Source organism: Falco biarmicus, chromosome 14 (assembly GCF_023638135.1).
Source record: "Falco biarmicus isolate bFalBia1 chromosome 14, bFalBia1.pri, whole genome shotgun sequence".
Lineage (NCBI taxonomy): Eukaryota > Metazoa > Chordata > Aves > Falconiformes > Falconidae > Falco > Falco biarmicus.
In genome coordinates this window covers 2,308,547-2,326,650 of record NC_079301.1, presented here as the reverse complement: position 1 = coordinate 2,326,650, position 18,104 = coordinate 2,308,547, and the positions used below count along the sequence as shown (strand labels likewise).

The 18,104-nt window shown below is 49.7% G+C and overlaps 1 protein-coding gene and 1 long non-coding RNA gene across 4 annotated transcripts in view; one reads left to right on the top strand and one right to left on the bottom strand.

Moving 5' to 3' along the window:
• Positions 1-6,380: 6,380 nt before the first annotated feature.
• Positions 6,381-17,849, bottom strand: LOC130158627 (uncharacterized). Of its 3 annotated transcripts, XR_008825420.1 has the most exons (3): positions 17,630-17,849; positions 16,323-16,411; positions 6,381-15,640 (listed from the first exon to the last, which is right to left on the bottom strand). It is a non-coding gene; the product is annotated as an uncharacterized LOC130158627 (long non-coding RNA). The 3 variants fall into 3 exon arrangements; XR_008825419.1 differs by lacking the exon at positions 17,630-17,849 and having other exon boundaries at positions 16,323-17,135; XR_008825421.1 differs by lacking the exon at positions 17,630-17,849 and having other exon boundaries at positions 6,381-15,636; positions 16,323-17,117.
• The window catches only part of BRWD3 (bromodomain and WD repeat domain containing 3), a 58,750-nt gene continuing 57,962 nt past the window's right edge, over positions 17,317-18,104 (top strand). The window contains exons 1-3 of the mRNA XM_056359406.1: positions 17,317-17,520; positions 17,619-17,677; positions 17,821-17,850. Of these exons, the coding sequence (XP_056215381.1) occupies positions 17,484-17,520; positions 17,619-17,677; positions 17,821-17,850 (126 nt within the window). The 5' untranslated portion in view covers positions 17,317-17,483. The remainder of the gene's footprint in view (positions 17,521-17,618; positions 17,678-17,820; positions 17,851-18,104) is intronic.

The window sequence follows — 18,104 nt, the reverse complement described above, 5'->3', positions numbered from 1 at the left end:
TTCACTGTGATCAAAAGAGTACTTGGGGGGGGGGGGAATCCCTAACTTGATAGCCGTGTGTTGCTGGCTATCATCACCACTGCTTTTAGACTTCAGCTTGAAAAATGCAGTGGATGAGATGAGGGTGTCCCTCCCAGTGAGAAGCACCAGCCCATGGCTCGAGCCTGCGTTTTGCCTGGTGCTGAGCTCGGAGCCAGCGAGTGGCAGCACCCTCACCACCGTCCAGCAAAGTATTTTCTCCAGGGCCATCCTTGGCAACTGCAGGTTTTTTGCAGCAGCAGCACCAGCAGAGCCTACAGTGGCTGCGCAGCCCCCAGGCTTTGCAAGGGGCTCAGTGCAGCTTCAAGGACGGGGTGAGGGTGAGGAGGGGGAGTGGCAGCGCGGAGGTGATGCTCCCAGCCCAGGGACCGGGCGTTAGTGTGCAGGATCCCTCGGCCTCTGCTCGGGTACCACCTGCTGATGCTCAAGGAGGTCCTTGCTGAAGGATTTCTGGTTCCATTTGAAAGAGGCCATGTGATTATTGTCCTCTTGCTTTCAGGGGGAAGCTCTGATGATAGAGAACACCCAAAGCTCAGGAAGCAAATATAAAAGGGAACTGGACTTTTCTTCTTTTTTTCTTTTTTCTTTCAAAGTATGACTTCAAATCCACGATGGGAGGCAGCTCATGACTCGGCTGCCAACCTGGGGGCTGGTCTGGCAGAGGGGTGATGCTCAGCTGGGCAGGTCCCGCACGGAGCCTGGGATCCCACAGCCCTGGGATCTGCACGGAGCTGCACACAGCGGCCGCATCCTGCCAGGGTGCTGAAGCCTGTCTTCCTGCTGTGCATGCCCCGGTCTAGCAGGGAAAAGGCTTCTCTACAGAAATTATTGCTGTGCTTTAAAAGCAGGGTAGGTGCTGGGGAATAGAGTCATTTTTATTCCGGAATAAAAGTGTGAGTTGTGGTAGAGGAATCCAAGGGGAAGAGTTTTTCTGCAGCCCCAGTGCCCCGAGCTCTAACTTCAGGCAAGCCAGCCGGGAGAAATCCTGAGAAATCAAATCAACTCATTTGGAAAAAACTTTCTAAAAGAGCCTGGAGCTCGCTCGAGGAACCTGGGCATCGCAGAGCGGCGGGGAGCCGACCAGCACCAACCCTCATGGCTGCACGGGCGGCTGCAGCCCTGGGTGGCTGCCCTGCCACGCAGCAGCCCCTCCGTCCCTGCCACCCCCCCACCTTGGGGCTGGACTGAGCAGAGGGGGAAAAGGGGAGGACTTGTTCAAGAGACCTGAACACCAGCTGAGAAAAATCCCAAAGCTCTGGGTCAGTGCTGGTTCCCCCAGCGTTGCGGCCGGGCGCTGGGAGATGCTCACAGCCGGGGCTCACGCCGAGCACTCAAAGGGCAGGAGCTGGGCTGCCCTGGCAAGCACCCGGGGGGTGGGAATCTCCTGGGTGTTCAGGGCGATGGGCCTCATCCTGCACCACCCAGCCCTGCAGAGGATGGGGAAGGGGCTGTGAGGAAGGAGAAGGATCACAGCAAGCTCTGCCCAAGGAGCTGGGTTTGCTTTGGGAGAGCAACAGGGAAGCGAGGAAGAGCGATGGCTGTTTGGAGAGGGAGAGGTGACAGCCGGGGTCTCCTTATTCCCCGCTGGGAGGAGCCAAGTGGAGCAGCAGAGCATCGTGGAAGTGCTTTATTATTTTAAGTGTATTTAATTTTTTGTGGCAGCTCATCACGGCAAAAACTAGAAGCCCAGACTTGCTTACGCAGCCGCATCTGCGAGCGATTCCTGCCGGGATATGCTGGGGTTTCCTTGGTTTTTATGAACGGGCTGAACTTTGCCAGACAAATGGGAACCCCATGGCTCTGCAGAGCCTTCAGCACTTATTTACGCGCCTGCACGTCGACGCTCTGTCCCCAGCACACCCAGAACAGTTGGGCTTTGCGTAACGCCAGCTGCCTTTCTGCTTGGCTTAAAATAGCTCCGGCTCTGGGATCTCCCATCACCCACTGGAGCACCGGGTAACCCTCCCCAGCTGAATCATTTCGGAAGTCCCTGGGGATAAGTCTGATTTTCAGAGCAACATCCACCTCCTTCAGCGTGTGACCTAGGGGGTCTCAAAACCAAATGTCGCCAGATCTCTGCTTCCTAGCTGAAACACCGGATAGTTTGTATTTCTTTTTTATATGGGATCAGTCAAGGCTTGCTGCAGGGCAAAGCCAGGGGTGCTGTGCTTTCCCGTGGCCTTGTGTTTTACCCCATATGTGCTCTCTGCCTTTGACAAGCAGGAGAGGAGCCCGACGGGACAACTCCTGCTTACTGCCAGGGTTTGACCTGCCAAGGAGCTGCGGCGCTGCTCCAGCTCGGCGCGGCACGGCACGGCACGGCACGGCACAGCACGCAGCCCTACCTGCACCACGGCACCTTCCCACTGACGTTCCCCTGACAGACGGCCAAAGTTACTCACTCTAGGCTAAAAAGCAACCAGGATTATGAGAGAGCTTGGGAACACCTCACCAGCAGCACTGTGACTAACCATCACAGTCCCAACCCGGCTGGGATGCCTGTGGGATGGAAAGAGCCTGGCAGAGTCTGGTGTTCCCAGATAAACCACTGAATTTCCACCTGTTGCTCCTGTTTAATATGGAAATGATGGCAAACCAAACCTGGCTGGAGGGAACAAACATGGAAACGGCGTTTGGGACTGTTTGAGAGAGACACAATGTCCATGAAAAATATTTAGCAATGATCAGCCCCCACTCATTGCCTCGATCTTCAGGTGTTGGTGCTCTGGACCTCACCTCTGTCGAAATAACTTTTAGTTATCAGCAACTATGAGGTTTTCCTGCTCCACAGTAAATGCGTATTAACTTCTGTCTTTAATAGTGATTTTTTCCTGAATTTTTAATACCAGAGTATAAAGGCAGAGCTGTCGGGCAGTGGCAGCGAGGGCTGGGGCTGAGCGTGGTACGGCAGATGTGGGGAGCCAGTGGCAGCTCCTCGCTGTCCCCAAAGCAGCCTACATCTGTTCCTAATGAGGGTTTTAATAGCTCGATTTATTTCAGTTATTAGAGTAGGGAATCTTAGTAAATTACATCAGATGAGTGTGCTCTTTCTTTTCCTGAAAAATAGCCACCCCCACAAAAAAAAAAAAAAAGAAAAAAAAGGAGGGGGGCAGCAGCATGATTGGCACCACCGCACTAAGCCTATTTACTATACAAAGGGATTTAACTCCAAATTTCAAGCACAATTTAAGGCTAATGCTAAACATGAAAGCAGTGCTAGCCTCACACTATTACGAAATGGGTATAAAATGCATTGGAAGTCTAAGCCACTGATTTCTTTTCCCTCTTTACATGAAAAAAAACCCTGCCTTTAATTGTTATGTGCACAAGGTTATTTTTTTTAAAATCCAAACAGATAAGACCCAGAAAACTGAGGCAGAGCTCGGCTGCCAGCCCACAACTCGCTCCTGGCTCTCCTGTCTTCTTGCAGTTGCACCAGCAACGCCAGGACAGCAATTAGCTTAATCATCCCCTTTTTGGGTTTAGAGATCAGAGGCAGTTCCCCACTAAATTCCTAACAATTATATTCATTTTTTGTTGAGCATGGTGCTTCTGCTGCTCACCTTTCCTCTGGGAAAGGCGTAAAAGAGCAGTTGGGTCTCTCTGTGGGACTGGCTCACCCCAGGGTCGGGGTCGGGCTTGGCTGGAGCCCAGCACAGCCAGGGAGCCCCTCTGCCTCGGGGGGCTGCAGAGGAGAGGCAGAGCCCGGGGGGCTGGGGGAATGCTTGGGGGGAGCGTGGGCTCTGGAAGGGATGCTGAGCAGAGATGCTCACTGAGGGACGTCACGCTTGGGGTGTCAGACCTCGTGCAGCATCTGTCCCGCAGGACCTGCTGGCTTGCATGGCGAAGGGACACAGTGGGGGCAGCAAGGGGGTCCCCTCTGCGGAGGGACCGGCCGTGCCACCTGTCTGCCAGCAGCCACCAGCCCAGCTGGGCAAGCGCTGCAGGCGCACGGGCGGCCTGGAGGCCTGTGGAGACACAGGGAAACATGTGCCGGCTGCGTTCCAGGAGGAATGCAGGGGAGACTTCCCAGGCTGGGATGGGAGATGTCCCACGAGGGCGGTGAAAATCTCAGCTGGAGTAGAAACTGCAAAACATGAGGGCAAATCGGGAGGTGCAGCTGCAACACCTTCACCCGACGGGTGGGCTGAGGGGCACGGGTGGCCGCAAGCATCGCCGCCCGGACACAGACATCACTGTGGGTGATCATCCCCAACAGCCCAAAGGGACAGGGGGGTCCCAGGGGCTCAGACGGACGGACACAGCACCCGTCTTCAAAAACAAGGAGCGGGGAATTACAGAGCAGCCAGCCTAACTGATACCTGGGAAGGCAGTGGGGAAAAAATAATAAACAGTCAACTCTGAGAGATTCTGGAGATTCATAAAATGATAAAAAAGCAGCCAGTGTGGATTTATCAAGAACAAATACCATCAAAGCAAACTGATTTATTTTTTGACAGGATAGTTGGCCCAGGAGTGAAGGGAGAAGCAGTGAGTGTGCTGTGTCTTTTGAACGGTTTCTGACAGCATGTTATGCAGCATTCTGATAATCAAAGTAAGAACTGAACACAGATTTACATATAAATACACAGGGTATATCGTACATACACAGAGCATATCTTACTAAAGAGGTGACAGAGAAAATCACCAAAGTTGGTGCGACGTGCTCCTCGGTCAAGGGAGAAGAAATGCAATGGGCACGGAGAGAGCCACTGCGGTGCCGCTGCGGTGCCGTTGCGATGACGCTGCAGTGATGCTGTGGTGACATTGCAATGATGCTGTGGTGATGCTGCAGTGATGCTGTAGTGGTGATGGTGTGGTGACATTGTGGTGATGCTGCAGTGATGCTGTAGTGGTGCTGAGGTGATGTTCTGGTGATGCTGCAGTGATGCTGTGGTGACATTGTCGTGGTGCTGAGGTGACATTGCGGTGATGCTGTGGTGGTAGAGATGTTTCCAGCAGATGAAGGTGTTTGTTCTGGGTATCCAACCAAAGCGAGCTGTAAATGACCAAAGAGAAGAGCAGCATGCCTCTTGGTTGTACTCTGGGGCTGGAAACACTGCGTTTGCACAAAAACCTTCCATCTGCTCTTTTCTGTTCCCTGACTTATCAGGTACCTTTGCCACGTTGGGTTTGTACATGCTCTGCACAAGTAAGATCGACCTCCCCCGAGCCATAACGGCACCAAACCCCCACCACGCGCTGGCCCCTAGACACATGGGCACAAAGCCAGGGTTCAGCCGACACCACGATGGGACCTCAGTGCGGGTCTTTTGGGTTTGGAAGAGTTACACTGTGTCATACAAACTGCAGACCTACTATTTGTAAAACAGCCAAGCCTACCCTGTCATACGAGTTGAATTTAACGTACCACAGGCTGCTTGATGGCCTTTGGGGAGCAGGACACCAGCCTCCACCAGCCGCACGTCCTCAGCACCAGCTGCCTCAGCATCTCCCTGGTGGGGCCACGACTCTCACCAGGGGGGTCATGATTTCACATGATTTCTCAGAAATAACTCTCTCCACCCCAGAGTTAAGATGATGCAACGAGGCAATGCTGCTGGATGTGGCCATGAGTTTGTGCATCCTCTGAACAGGAAAACGCTGGTTCCTGCAGCACCAGTATCTGCCTCCCACTCCCATCTTCCTTGTTTGCTGCGGCTGTCACCCAGCGTGCTCAGGTACCTGCATTTTGAGGTGCTGCAGTAATTATGGCTCTTGGATTGGCACATCTGTCCCTGTTCCCTCTCCATCATTACAAAGATCTGTGCTGATGAGCCTCTGTACTCTTATCAGTTTCTCAGAGAGTTTTTTGAGATGTTTTAACTCTATCCAAGAAAACATGGGTAACCCAATTGTTTCATGAATGTCCATGTGCTGCATTTAATCCATTGAAATTAAATATGAAATGATAGAAACTTCATTTAATTTTGGCTTTCTGCCTAACTGGCGAAGTTCACTGGAGAAGGCAAGTTTGCTTTGTCCATCTGCTGCTCGTCAAAGCCCAACACCTTCTGCACATCATCTGTCAGGGACTACAGCCCCATCACATCATCACAGCATCCAAGGAGGGGGTGGTGGCTCTGTCCTGCCTGTGATGGGACCCTGGGGCTCAGCCCAGCACCGGAGCAGTGGAAAGTCCTTCCCTCCCACTGTGACACTGTCACTGCTCCATCACCTCCTTAAAGCCTCAGGTGAGGGAAAGAGCAAAAATAAAGATCTGTGTCTAGCATCGCTAGATGGAAGTAGATATTATCCTTCCCTGTGTGAAAGAAAATGTCATTTAAAGATGAAAAAGAATGTGCTCAGATACACTCTTGTGTTCATTTTTTTTTTTTAAAAATAGGGATTTCCTTTATTCCATCTTAATTGAAAATAATCCACATCAGCAAGGAAAGGGATCTTCCTCAGCCTGGAAGGAAAAGGAAGGTACAAAGGCCTGTGCAGATCACAGAATCCTTCAGGTTGGAAAAGACCTTTAAGGCCACCCAGCCCAGCCCCTAACCCAGCGCTGCCAAGCCCACCGCTGAACCGTGTCCCCAAGCACCGCGCCTGCGGGGGTTTTGAGCCCCCCCGGGGACGGTGCCAGCACCGGGTCCCTGGGCAGCCTGTCCCCCTGCCCGGCCACCCTTTCCGCGAAGGAATTTCTCCTGAGATCCCCCCTGACCCTCCCCTGGCACAGCCTGGGGCCGTTCCCTCTTGTCCTGTCGCTGGTTCCCTGGGGGAAGAGACCGACCCCCCGGCTCCAGCCCCCTCAGGCAGCCGCAGAGCGATGGGGTCCCACCTCATTAATGGGTTTCCTCTCGTTCTGGCTTTATTTCAGCCCAGAACAACACACTATTCTTGTTAATTGTGCGGTAATGAGCTAAGGACATTAACCACATCCCACAGAAACAGCTTGTGTGTGCTGAACCTGCCGAGGCAATGCTCTGCTCCTCCAGAGATGCCTGTGACTTGTGCCCAGTCCGGCTGTGCGATGGAGCTGAGCCGAGGTGGGACCTCGCTCACCCCTTTAACATAAAGTTAAGGGCAGTTCAGGCACTGGGTGGTTATAAACTAACACAGTTCATAACACTGGTGGCATCCCTTGGGGAATTTCTTGTAGCACTGGAGATTTGGTTCTGCTCAGTTTCATTTCATTGCCGTTGGAAATTGAATTATTTTTTTTGTATCTGCATCAGCGTCTGGTAATAGGGCAAGAGTTCAGGAAGCCAAAAAACCAGCATCAAAAAATATAGTATCTTTCTTTATCTGTTCCCTGAGCATGTAAGTTTGCTTTCCAATGCACATTTTATTTTGAGTTATTTTGTTGCCATAGTAATATCATTCAGGTTTTGAACCGCTACTGTTTTGGTAGCCACTAGACTTGTCACAAACGGTCAGCATCCCAAGCCCCTTCCCGGACTGCTGCTTCCCACAGTGGTGCAAAATACCTTGAAACTTCAGCTCCAGTCTGCAGGGTGAAGCATCACGGCCCCCTGCAAAGGCGGGGGGACACACACGGGACCCCAGACACTTGGAGAGGAGAGTCACATGGGGCGAGGATGGCTGGGGCCAGGGCACAACTCGGACCAAAAAAAATATTCTCTCTGCTCAGTTCTTATCCTTTCTCCCCAGCCCTTCCAGTAAGACTTAGAGTCAAAGACGACCCGGTGGCCCGGTGGCTTTACTAATTAGCACTTACTAACAACACTCGTCTGGCTGTGGTGCCGTTGTGCTCAGCGGACCTCCTCCAGGCTCTGACATGGGCACAAACAAAACCATGTTTGCCCCAAAGAGATTAAAATCTCTGTAAATCCTGTTTGTTGCTACCCAGGTATCTCATTTCTTTACCCCAAGCCTAATGTACTTAATTTATTACGAAGAGAGCTGTGCTGCAATAAAGACTTCAAATATGAGGGTCTGTAATGATGCCAAGAAAGATACAAAGAAAAGGAATTCCCTGGTAAGGAAATATTATTGTGGTCATTTGGGTGAAACGGGTTCTGTAAATGTATTGTAAATTAATATTTATTCTGTATATTTATATATTAAATATTTAAACAAATGGTATCATTATGATATTACAACATTTAAATTGGAAATGCTTTTTTTGCTGTAATTCATTTAATTAAAGCAGGCACGAGGCACCTAAACTTATTACATGGGTGCCAGCTGCATTACAGGGGGCAACCACTGCACAGTTGAAAGCAGCTCAAGCAAAGCAGTTTTAAAGGTTTTCTTCTGCTTTTTTTTTTTTTATTATTTTTGAATAAACCGTTTCCAGATTAACAAATCAAGGCTACATGCACATAGAAGACCTGAGACCCACGTAAGCCTTCCAGAGATTGATGCATCTGGATAAATCCAGCACAGATTAAAGCAAAGCTTTCATTGCACAAACTCCCTGAAACAAGCAGGAGGCACATGACGCTGCTGTCCTTGGGAAAAGGATGGAGCTGGGAATAGTGGGCAGTAAATAACGAGTGCCAAAGTTGGGCAGAACGATGCGGTGGTGGCATCGCGGTCTGGTGCCCTACGCAGTTCTGATGCATCTCTCTTTCGCAGAGGGAATTACCGAAGCAGAGCCATTCCAGGAGCATTAGAGCCGCGGCAGTTTCTGCGGTTCATAAGATTACCCACGGCTCTCCAGCTCCCCGACAGAAACCCTCTGCAACACAACACTCTGCCTAAACACAATAGCACTCCAGAAAAAAGCAACAGGCTTAACAATGAGTTTCTTTGCTTTTATAGGTTTTAGCAAAGCCCATTGTCTTGTTTTAACACCCTTATTTGTATTTAGATTTCTAATGTCTTTGGGGGAAGGGTGGAAGGGGCAACCAATTTAATTCGATAATCCCCCTAAGCCTCGCTTAATGCAGTCACTCTGGTTTGCGTCTGTGACTTTTATAGTGGTATTTTGGATGGTTGCAGCACTGCGCTGGAAAACGTCCCATCATTTATTTTGCAGCTATTTGAGGGAAATGGTTCCCAGTGCTGGGCAGCCTCTTCATTAAATCCATATTGTCAAAGAAAACAAACTCTAACACATCAGATGGGGCCGGACCTCAGGGCTGCCATGCTGATTCCTGGATAAGGTAGCTCAGAGTCTGGGTGCAAACTGCCAAAATTAATATTAAACCACAAGTAGGAGACTTTCGCAGATGGAAAAAAAATCTCATTTATGGCTGGGAAGGTGGGTGGGGCCGCAGGGAACAAAGCAAAGTCCCAGCTTGGGGTCCCTGCGCCCCCCTGGGACGGTGCTGATGCAGCAGGATGGGTCCTCCTGGCTCCCCAAGCACGACCGCGGCTCACGCGGGCTGCCCTCGGGGTGGATGGCATGAAAGTGCTGCAGGAGGAAAGTTCCAGCAAGAGGTTTTGTCCTGTTGCTTTCTTCACCCAACAGAGAGGGAGTGCTGCAGCGCGGGTTGTTTTTCCACATGCTCATAAGAAAGACAAGATGAGACTCCTTAAAGAGTATCGAAGCATCTCACCTGCCCTTGTCCCCCTTACACCCCTCTGCCGGTGCTCAGCTCCCAGCATTTCTCTGCTGTTTGCTTGAACCTGACGCACTCAGCTAGCAGTGAATAAAAACCTGTGCCAAGAGGTCAGCATCGCCCTCGATGGGATTTATTGACGCCCCATTCAAGGGTGCACCGTATCTTCCAAGGAAGTGTTCCTTGGCTGTTTTAGAAGCATCTTGGAAAGAATCATAGCAAAGACAAAAAACACAAATGCAAGGACATGGTGGGCTGATATGGTCCATAGGCAGCAGCAACAAAGTCAGGATGGGAAGAAGGGGTTGGAAGAAAGGTCAGGGTCTGAAAGATGTTACCTGTAGCAAATGAAGTTACCCAAACAGGAGTAAGGAGCAAAGAAAGGGGGAAAAAATTAAGAGATTGAGATCTACCAGACTGCCACAGAAACAGGAGAGAGAAAGGTGTCCAGACAGACATCAGAGAACACATGGAGAGAAGAGGATCCTCAACAGGAAAATGGCAGGATCCTTGAGACTTAATAGAGAATTTGAAGAATAAACAGAAGATGCTTTTTTTTCACCTCTGCAGTCTTTGCAATCGCCTTCCACGCTTATCTCATTATAATCCAGCGATAAGGATGAAACACCTTGGGAAAATAAAGACCGATGAAAGAATTCTGTGCTTATGGCCACCATTTCCCTTCACAGCTTCGCCTCACATCTACGGGCCTTGTGTGTTATTTTCCATCAGGTACCAGCCCAGCACTCAGCCAGAGAGAACTCAGGGACTTCACAAACTCTAAAGAAAAATTATTTTATTAGTTAAGAAGAAACGAAGGGAACAGCCAAAAGGGCAAGTACTTGCAGGTGTTGAAAAACACTTCACCAGAGATTAAATTAAGTTAGTCCTTCTATCAAGAAAGGCTTTAAGGGACCTTCTGAGAATGTAACTCATCTCCACGTATTCCAGAAGGCTGTATCTCAAGCCCTAGTAAGTTAATGCCAAAAAAAAAAATGAAAAAAGGGCGATTCTGAAAACTGAACTCCTGAGGATATCAGAGGAAAGAGTTTTGCCAAAGATAAGAAGCCGGAAGGCTACAGGAGAACATATATGTCCGCTGAGTGATGGAAGTATGAGCACTAAATCAAGTACGTGGGTCACAGGTCACTACAGAGGAATTTATCAAGGCTTCCACGTTAAAGCCTTTCTTTATGAGGGATAAGAGAAGTCATCATCCTAAACTGAAGATCACTAGAAGAGGCTTTAAACCGAATAAATAAAAATAACAGGAACCAAATCCCTGTATGGGACAGCATTTTGTGCTCAAAATGAGGCAGAAAAGTGCTCAAAGATGAAACCATCAGACAACCCTAGTTTGAAACCCCTTGTCTAAATCAGGCCTGAGATTTAAAGACTATGACAACAAATGAAACTAAATTTTGTTGGATGCAAAATCATACAAATCACCACAAAGCCACAGGAACGGGCTCTGACCTATGAGCGCTGGCTGAGAAGAGCTTGGCATTGCTGTGCTGACATTTTCGTGGAGCTCGGCACAGCGCTCAGAGGCAGTCGGAAGGCAAACAGACCATAAGGAATTATTAGAGAGGACACAGAATAAATAAAAACAAGTGTTGTTATGGTACTGCATGAGCCCATGCTGAGCCCACGTGCTTCAGCCCTCGCTTCGCAGGATGGATACCCAGAAAAGGTGGAAAAACACAAGGGGAGGGAGTAGTGGTTTGCAGATATCACCCTGTGGGGCTTTCTTGTCTGGAAGAGGTGAAAGAGAATATGACAGGGGTGCCTAAAGAGCATGGCGAAGGGGGATACTTCTCCTTGATTTGGTTTTGGTTTTGTCATCTTGCTCTAAGTGCATGACTCACAGAGCCCGTTTCATTTTCCTCATCATCAAACTGAAGCATTAGTTTTATTAGTGACTTATAAAGTTCTTTATAAATACACTCCTGTGGGTAAACTTATACAAGATGGTTTTCTAATGCATCACCTCATGCAGTAATTAATATTTCATTTCTATTTCTTATAAGACTGTATTTAAAAAGTATTCATGAGCTTATTTTACAATGTTATAGATCCTAATAAATATAAAAAATATCTCAAAAAGATTTAAAAGTTCTTTTTATTTCAATAGAAGTAGCACTTTTAAAAACCCAGCCTGCTCCTTCACAAAATAGCTAGTATTTTTGTAAAACTGACAAACAGAACTAAAACATGCTCACAACAGCGAAAGGGTATGGGATACACAGGGACATAATTCTATTTAAATTATATACTTAGCTGAAGGAGTTCCAGTAAAATTTGCACGTCCAGCTATGCAGGGAGAGGGCGATGAATTCCCAGTTGCAGTCGGACACTGCGTGCCCAGGCTGTAAGGCTCCCAGGTGCTTCCAGAAGTCAAAAATGCAGGGTTGGGCCCTATAAAACCACCCCAAATCACAAACCAAACATCAAAGCACTATTTAAAAAAATTCAGCAAGGTTTGGAGTTGCTGAATTACCCTCACCAGGAGATATCAGGTGGTATTTCTGGGGCGAGAGCCCCTTGGTGCATGGTGTCCCCCAGCCTGGCAGCAGCCACAGCCATCTCAAGAAAGAGGGTTCCCTAGGCGGCTGGAAAAGGTTGGGGACAGGGGGCTCAATCCCAGCCACGGGGCTCCTGGGGACACAGGGTCAGAATCGGTCCCGTAGATAAGGATGTAGCCGCCCGCAATTGTAATACCAACAATAACAAAAACTACCTTGTCACAACCAACAGTCATTTTCCTGCTTGTAAAACTTGTGGGGTTACAGGTACTTTCAAGCATAATGTTGAAATTCAGTGATGCTGAATATATACTGGAATACTGACATTATTTACCTGGTCCTTCTGCTTACAGAGCTATGAGCACATAGGTACACACATCACTGTTGCCCATCTTCATATGCATTTCATCCATATTTGAAATTCTGCACTTCTATGTAACATACAGACACAGAGGAATGTTTACCTAATATTCACAGAGAATGAATTTATTTGAAAACTTGGCAAAGAATACGTTCCCCCAGTTGCAGCGGTGATGTACATACCGTCTAGCCGATCAACAGCTAACATGTTAATGGCTGCCACAAGAAATAGGAGACATGGATCGGTCCACGGAGTAACAGATACTGTTCCAGGCAGGTGACATTTTAGGCTCTAGTAAATGGATTTTAAGATTCGCAAAAGGAAGAAGCATTGTATTTGCATCATGCAGGTCAAATAATCTATCAACTTAGATGAACTATTATAAGACAGAATTCAGAAACAAAGGACGGTGGCGTCCTGACTGTTTCTCAGGAGCCTTCCATATGGGATAGTGTTACACCCAACTCGTGGGCGTCCGGCACCATCTAGAGGAAAGACAGGTACGATGCAGCAGGGAAATTCTAAATTTTTAAAAACAGCAAAAAACCCAGAGCAGATCTTGTATAGTATCTACCAGCTATTTAATTATTATTTAACAGCTCTTATCAAGGGAGAAAAATGTATGAAGGAGTGGAAACCTGGAAATTTGCAGGATGTCGATTTGCGCACAGGACTCTATGCACTCAAGCAAAACCCATGGTTGTAATTATTGCTAAGCATTTTGCACCTCATATGTTTTTTCTGAATAAATACGCTATGACATAAACATTGAAATTTGAGGTTTCTGCATTTAGAGATCATCTTAAAGTAAACCTTAACTTCTCAATATCTGTATTTGCTTACAACTGCAGAGTACAAGGCAACTAATTCCTTCTAAACGGCACTTATTTTGTATCAGTTAAACAAAACCTTGGATTTAATTTCTGAAACGATTACTATCCTTGTTTACCATTTAACTGCATATGAAATGCCCAAGATGAGCAGGATGTACACAGAAATGTTCATGGAAAATATTAAAAAAGTTGAAAACCCTTAAGTTGCTCTAGTGTTTAAATCCAAATGGATTCAGACATAGGCATTCCCATCTACATTTACTGAAAAGGGAAGGTACCATTCAGGTACAACTCAGCACACCTGCATGATTCCACTCTGAACTTTCTGTTTTTTCAATTTGCATCTGTACATTTCTGCTGGTTGTGAGAAAATACAATCATATTTTCACGCTATGTTAAAGCAGAAGTCAGAATTTGACTCATTGGGACAGTATAATGCTAAACACAAGAAGAGAGAACCGCATGTAACAGGCATTACAAGCTGACTATAGGGAAGTTAAGTTAATTTTGTTGTCAAATTAAACAGGGGTAACCTCTGCCAGCTTGCATCTGCTCACAACTACAGTGACAGGATGCAATGGATCACTTTGCAGAGGAGGTACGGGCTGCCTGTGGCCAAGGTATGGAAAGTGTCCCCAGTGCAAGCGCTAGTACAGCCCTGGGTGAACTGGAAAGAGGCAAAAATCTGAACAATGGGTTATTCTTAGGTGCTGAGAGTTGTCTGCAACACCAAATGGCTGCAAGTGCTGGTATTTGAGTATTACCGGTTTCTACTCCTAAAATTCATTAAAGGCTTTAATTTACTTATCTTTTTTCCAAGAGCAATATGGAAAGAAACCAGCTTCTTCCTTCAAGCGCCTCTGCTTCTGAATACCTCAGTCGTTCATTTGTGAAGAGTACCACACCAGTTAGTACATTCTTCATCACTACGCGGTGCCACTGCTTCTGTTGGCATTTACATAATGGAGCTCTGCTTTGGAGAAAGATGAATAAGCAGACCCATAAAATCTTGCTTTCACTAGGAGATTTACTGTCATCCCCCAGCACGCTGCTTCTTGGATGCAGAGGATCCAGAAAGCGATGAGTCACCGAGCGGCAAGGTCTGCGTGTGGCTGCAGTGTTCTGTGGAAATGAAGCTCCTGGGGAATGAAAGCTATGCTTGAGGATGGGCATTACTCACCAGACAGATGACTCCTTAGAGGGAAAAACCCGGGAGAAGTGGGAAGAGGTATGGATCACAGTCCTTATAGCAACCTCAGGGAATAATAAAGCAACTGGGAAAATGTTAACGACAGGGAGCTGAGGTGCCAGGGAACCGGTGACATGGGAAGAGGCTTGGGAGCCACTGCAGAGCAGTAAATACACAGCCACGACCGTGCCGATGGAGCCCAGCCAAGGGAAGAGTTACACAACAGTGTAACTAATGTTTTGGGTGTGACTCATGCTCTGTTTGTACTTGACCCGAACGCGGGATGCCGTAGCCTGCGTACCTGTACTCTGCAACACACACCTAACAAATAGCTGGGTGGTTACTAACGCGCCTCTTTCTTGTTGATGCCTGGATCCATCTGAGCTGTGAGGAGGGCGCAACACGGAGCACTTCAGAGTGTTGAGCTGCAAGGTCGTGCATTTATAAGCACTGAAGCAAACAGCGTGTGGTGAGGCTTCTGGTTGGAATGGCATGGGAAGGACACAGGCCAGAGGTGGATGAGCTTACTTCGGGCACATTTTCTATTCCAGGCTTTCAACTTGAAGGCCCATTTGAGTTACTGTAGGAATTGCCATCAGCTCTAGATAAGCCCCAAAAGAATAATCCTGCCTATTGCGGTGGTGCAGCTTCATGTGTTGCCACCCCCAAGCTCAAATAAAAGCAAATCATGAGTAGGGTGATCCAGCAAGGCGCTGACCACAAGGTGCCACAGACACACACCATATTAATTAAGAAATATATAACTGTTAGCACTAGAATGCACCAGGACATGGTGCTATACAATCTTTACGGTGCTGTTTTCCCTTGACATAAAATTCTGTTTAGCTCAGAAAGACTGATATGCGCTTTTCAGGGCATATTATAAAACATCAACTGTGTTTTTTTCTTTGCATTCCCATCATGCATAAGAAGATGAGTTTGCAATTCTCAATTCTGAAGACAGGTGGGAGAAACATTACCTCCAAGGATAATGAGTATCAGCATGCTCTTTCCCTAGCTGGCAATTTATTTTGAGAACTGCAGTTTTGCACTGTCTCTCTCACAGGAAGCACCAGCACTGTAACTTCAAAGCTTCGGTGTAAGGCTCAGAATGTGGGAGAGCTGTTACTATTGGAAAGGCACTAGAACTGGGGTTTGCAGCTTGGTGAGGTGGCACCTTGCATCCCTGCTAGTGATGAGCTGATCAATGGACCTGCCTTAAAAAAACCAAGAGCTATCATGGTGAGCAATTTAAAAATAAATCAATTAAATTCTCATTAGCAGCTCGAGAACTTTAGAGGATGAGGAAGAACAAAGTCTACAGATTGCCCAGTTAATCTGAGTTCCTGGCACAAAATAAAGAATTTTCATGGCTGTACGAAGGGGTAGGTGAACAGAGGCGCATTATGTGGAGAAGCTGAGTGTCAAGGACCTGACTCCTTCTCCAGAGAGCTACTGGCACTTGGTCGGGTACCTTGAAGCATCCCGAGAAGAGGCAGCCAGCAGAAAGGATGGCATCCTGACAGCGACAGCAGGAAGAACTCTGAAACAGCACTTAACAGAAAGCCTAGTCATAAGTAGATGCTATAAATATATGCTAAAAATGAGTTTATACTTAATGTTTCAACGACATCGATTTAGGATGATTCAGCTCTCAGTATGCAAAGCATGAAGATGAGTTGTCTTTTTTTATTTTCCAGTTATGACAGTGACTGTTAACACTGCCAAGGCTTGGGGAGTTCTAATACCAAATGCCAGGTATTTATAATAGCAGAACACAATTTTACACTAAAGAGTAATGTCAATCTACTTAATATGTTTTAGCAACTTATTGCTAAAGTGACGTAAGTTTCTGGAGCTTTGACAGGATGCTTTCCATGGAAAAAAATGTTTGTTTACCTTAAGAGTATCTGCAGTGACCGATACAGAACCCTTCTTTGCTTGAAGAGAACAGGTGCTGCATAAACCCTATTTTCATTTCCTGGATGCTGGAAGAAAACAATTTTAATTTGGCATCTAAAGCCACCCAAAGCCCTCTGTTCCGTAACCTTGGCAGGACTATGCCCCTTGGGGTGTATCGCTGGCTGCAGGTGCCAGGGAGAGGACATGCTGGTAACAGCCTACTTAACACAAGATGCACAACAGCTGCTCCGAGTATCAAGACCCTTCTCTCGTTGCTGAACACCAGGCATCCACTGCTCAACACTCTGTCTTGGGCACCTTGTTCTACCTTTACAGTGGATTAAACAATTTAATGAATGCAGCCAAAGAAACGTATTTTTCTGTGCTGCCAGCACAACACCGTACAGCTGTTCCACACCTGATAACGCCTGGCCAGGCCTCTTCCTACAACTGGTCCATTCCTGACAGGAGCCAGCGAGGGTTATCGGCTCTCCGCCTTCCCCTTGGCACCCACACAATCCTCCCTTGCGTGTCCCCCTCCACAGAACACGCGTGGGCTAACGATTCCCGAATCCGTGCGCTTTCCTTTAGAAACTATTTATTTTCCGGGCCCCCGTGGGTCCCCATTTCCCAGAGCGGGCCGCCTCCAGGCCCTGCAGCTCCGACGGTGAAACCGGGCGGGCCGGGCCGGGGGCGGCCGAGAGGCAGCCAGGCTCGCCCCCTGCCGCCCCGCCCCGGCGGCGGCCCCGGTGGGGAGGCCGCAAGGCCCAGGCGCGCCCCAACCGCCGCCGCCGCCAGCCGGAAGTGCCGCCTGACGCGCAAGCCCCGCCCCCGGTGCGTCACCGCCCCGCCCTTCCGGCCCGGCGCTTCCGGCCTGTCCCCTCCCCGCGCCTCCCGGCGCCGCTTCCCCTCGCGCGAAGCCGCGCACCGCCCCCGTGCGGCGGGCGGCGCGCCCTGCACCCCGCTCGGCGGCTGCCTCTCGGGCCGGGATATCTATGGGGCGACCGGCGATGCGATGAGCCCGGGCGGGAGCCGCACCGGGGCCAGTGCCGTGCACGGGCAGCGGGGGTCCTCCATGGGGGCTCCGCCGCAGTAGGAGCGGCGTTTCCCCGGGGCGCGATCCGCCACCTCCCCTCCCCCTCGGGCCTCCTGAGGAGGATGGCGACGGCGGCCGCCCCGACCCAGCTCGAAGCCGGTGGGTATCGCTGGCGGCGGGGGCTGCCCTCCGCCCCGCCGGCCGCCCCCCCGTTGTAACCGTGTCCCCTTTTCCCCCCCCCCGCTCCCTCTCCGCAGAGCTCTACTACCTGATCGCCCGGTTCCTGCAGTCCGGACCCTGCAAGAAATCCGCCCAGGTGAGCGGGGAGCCGGGGGCTCCGCCGGGCCGGGCGGGGCCGGGGGGAGCCGGGGGGCGGCGGGGCCGCTGCGCTGCGGGCTCCGCACTCACGGCCTTTGTGCGTGCGTGTGTGTGTGTGTACGTGTGTCCGTCTGTCCCCAGGTGCTGGTGGAGGAGCTGGAGGAGCACCAGGTAAGGCGGCTGCCCCGGCGGGACGGGGGAAGCCCTGGGGATGGGGGGGTGTCGGGGGCTGCCCTGCCCCGTCTAATGCAGCCCCACTCCTCCCGGGGCTCCGGGAGCCCCCGAGGGAGGCGCGGGTGCCCCCGCGGCGGGGCCGGGGGCAGCGGCGAGGGGCTCCTCCCCGGGGCGGGCTGGGACAGCCGGGGGCTCCCCTCGCCCGCCCGGGGAGGGGGCGCGGGGCCGGCCGGGGTCTGACGGCCGCCTCC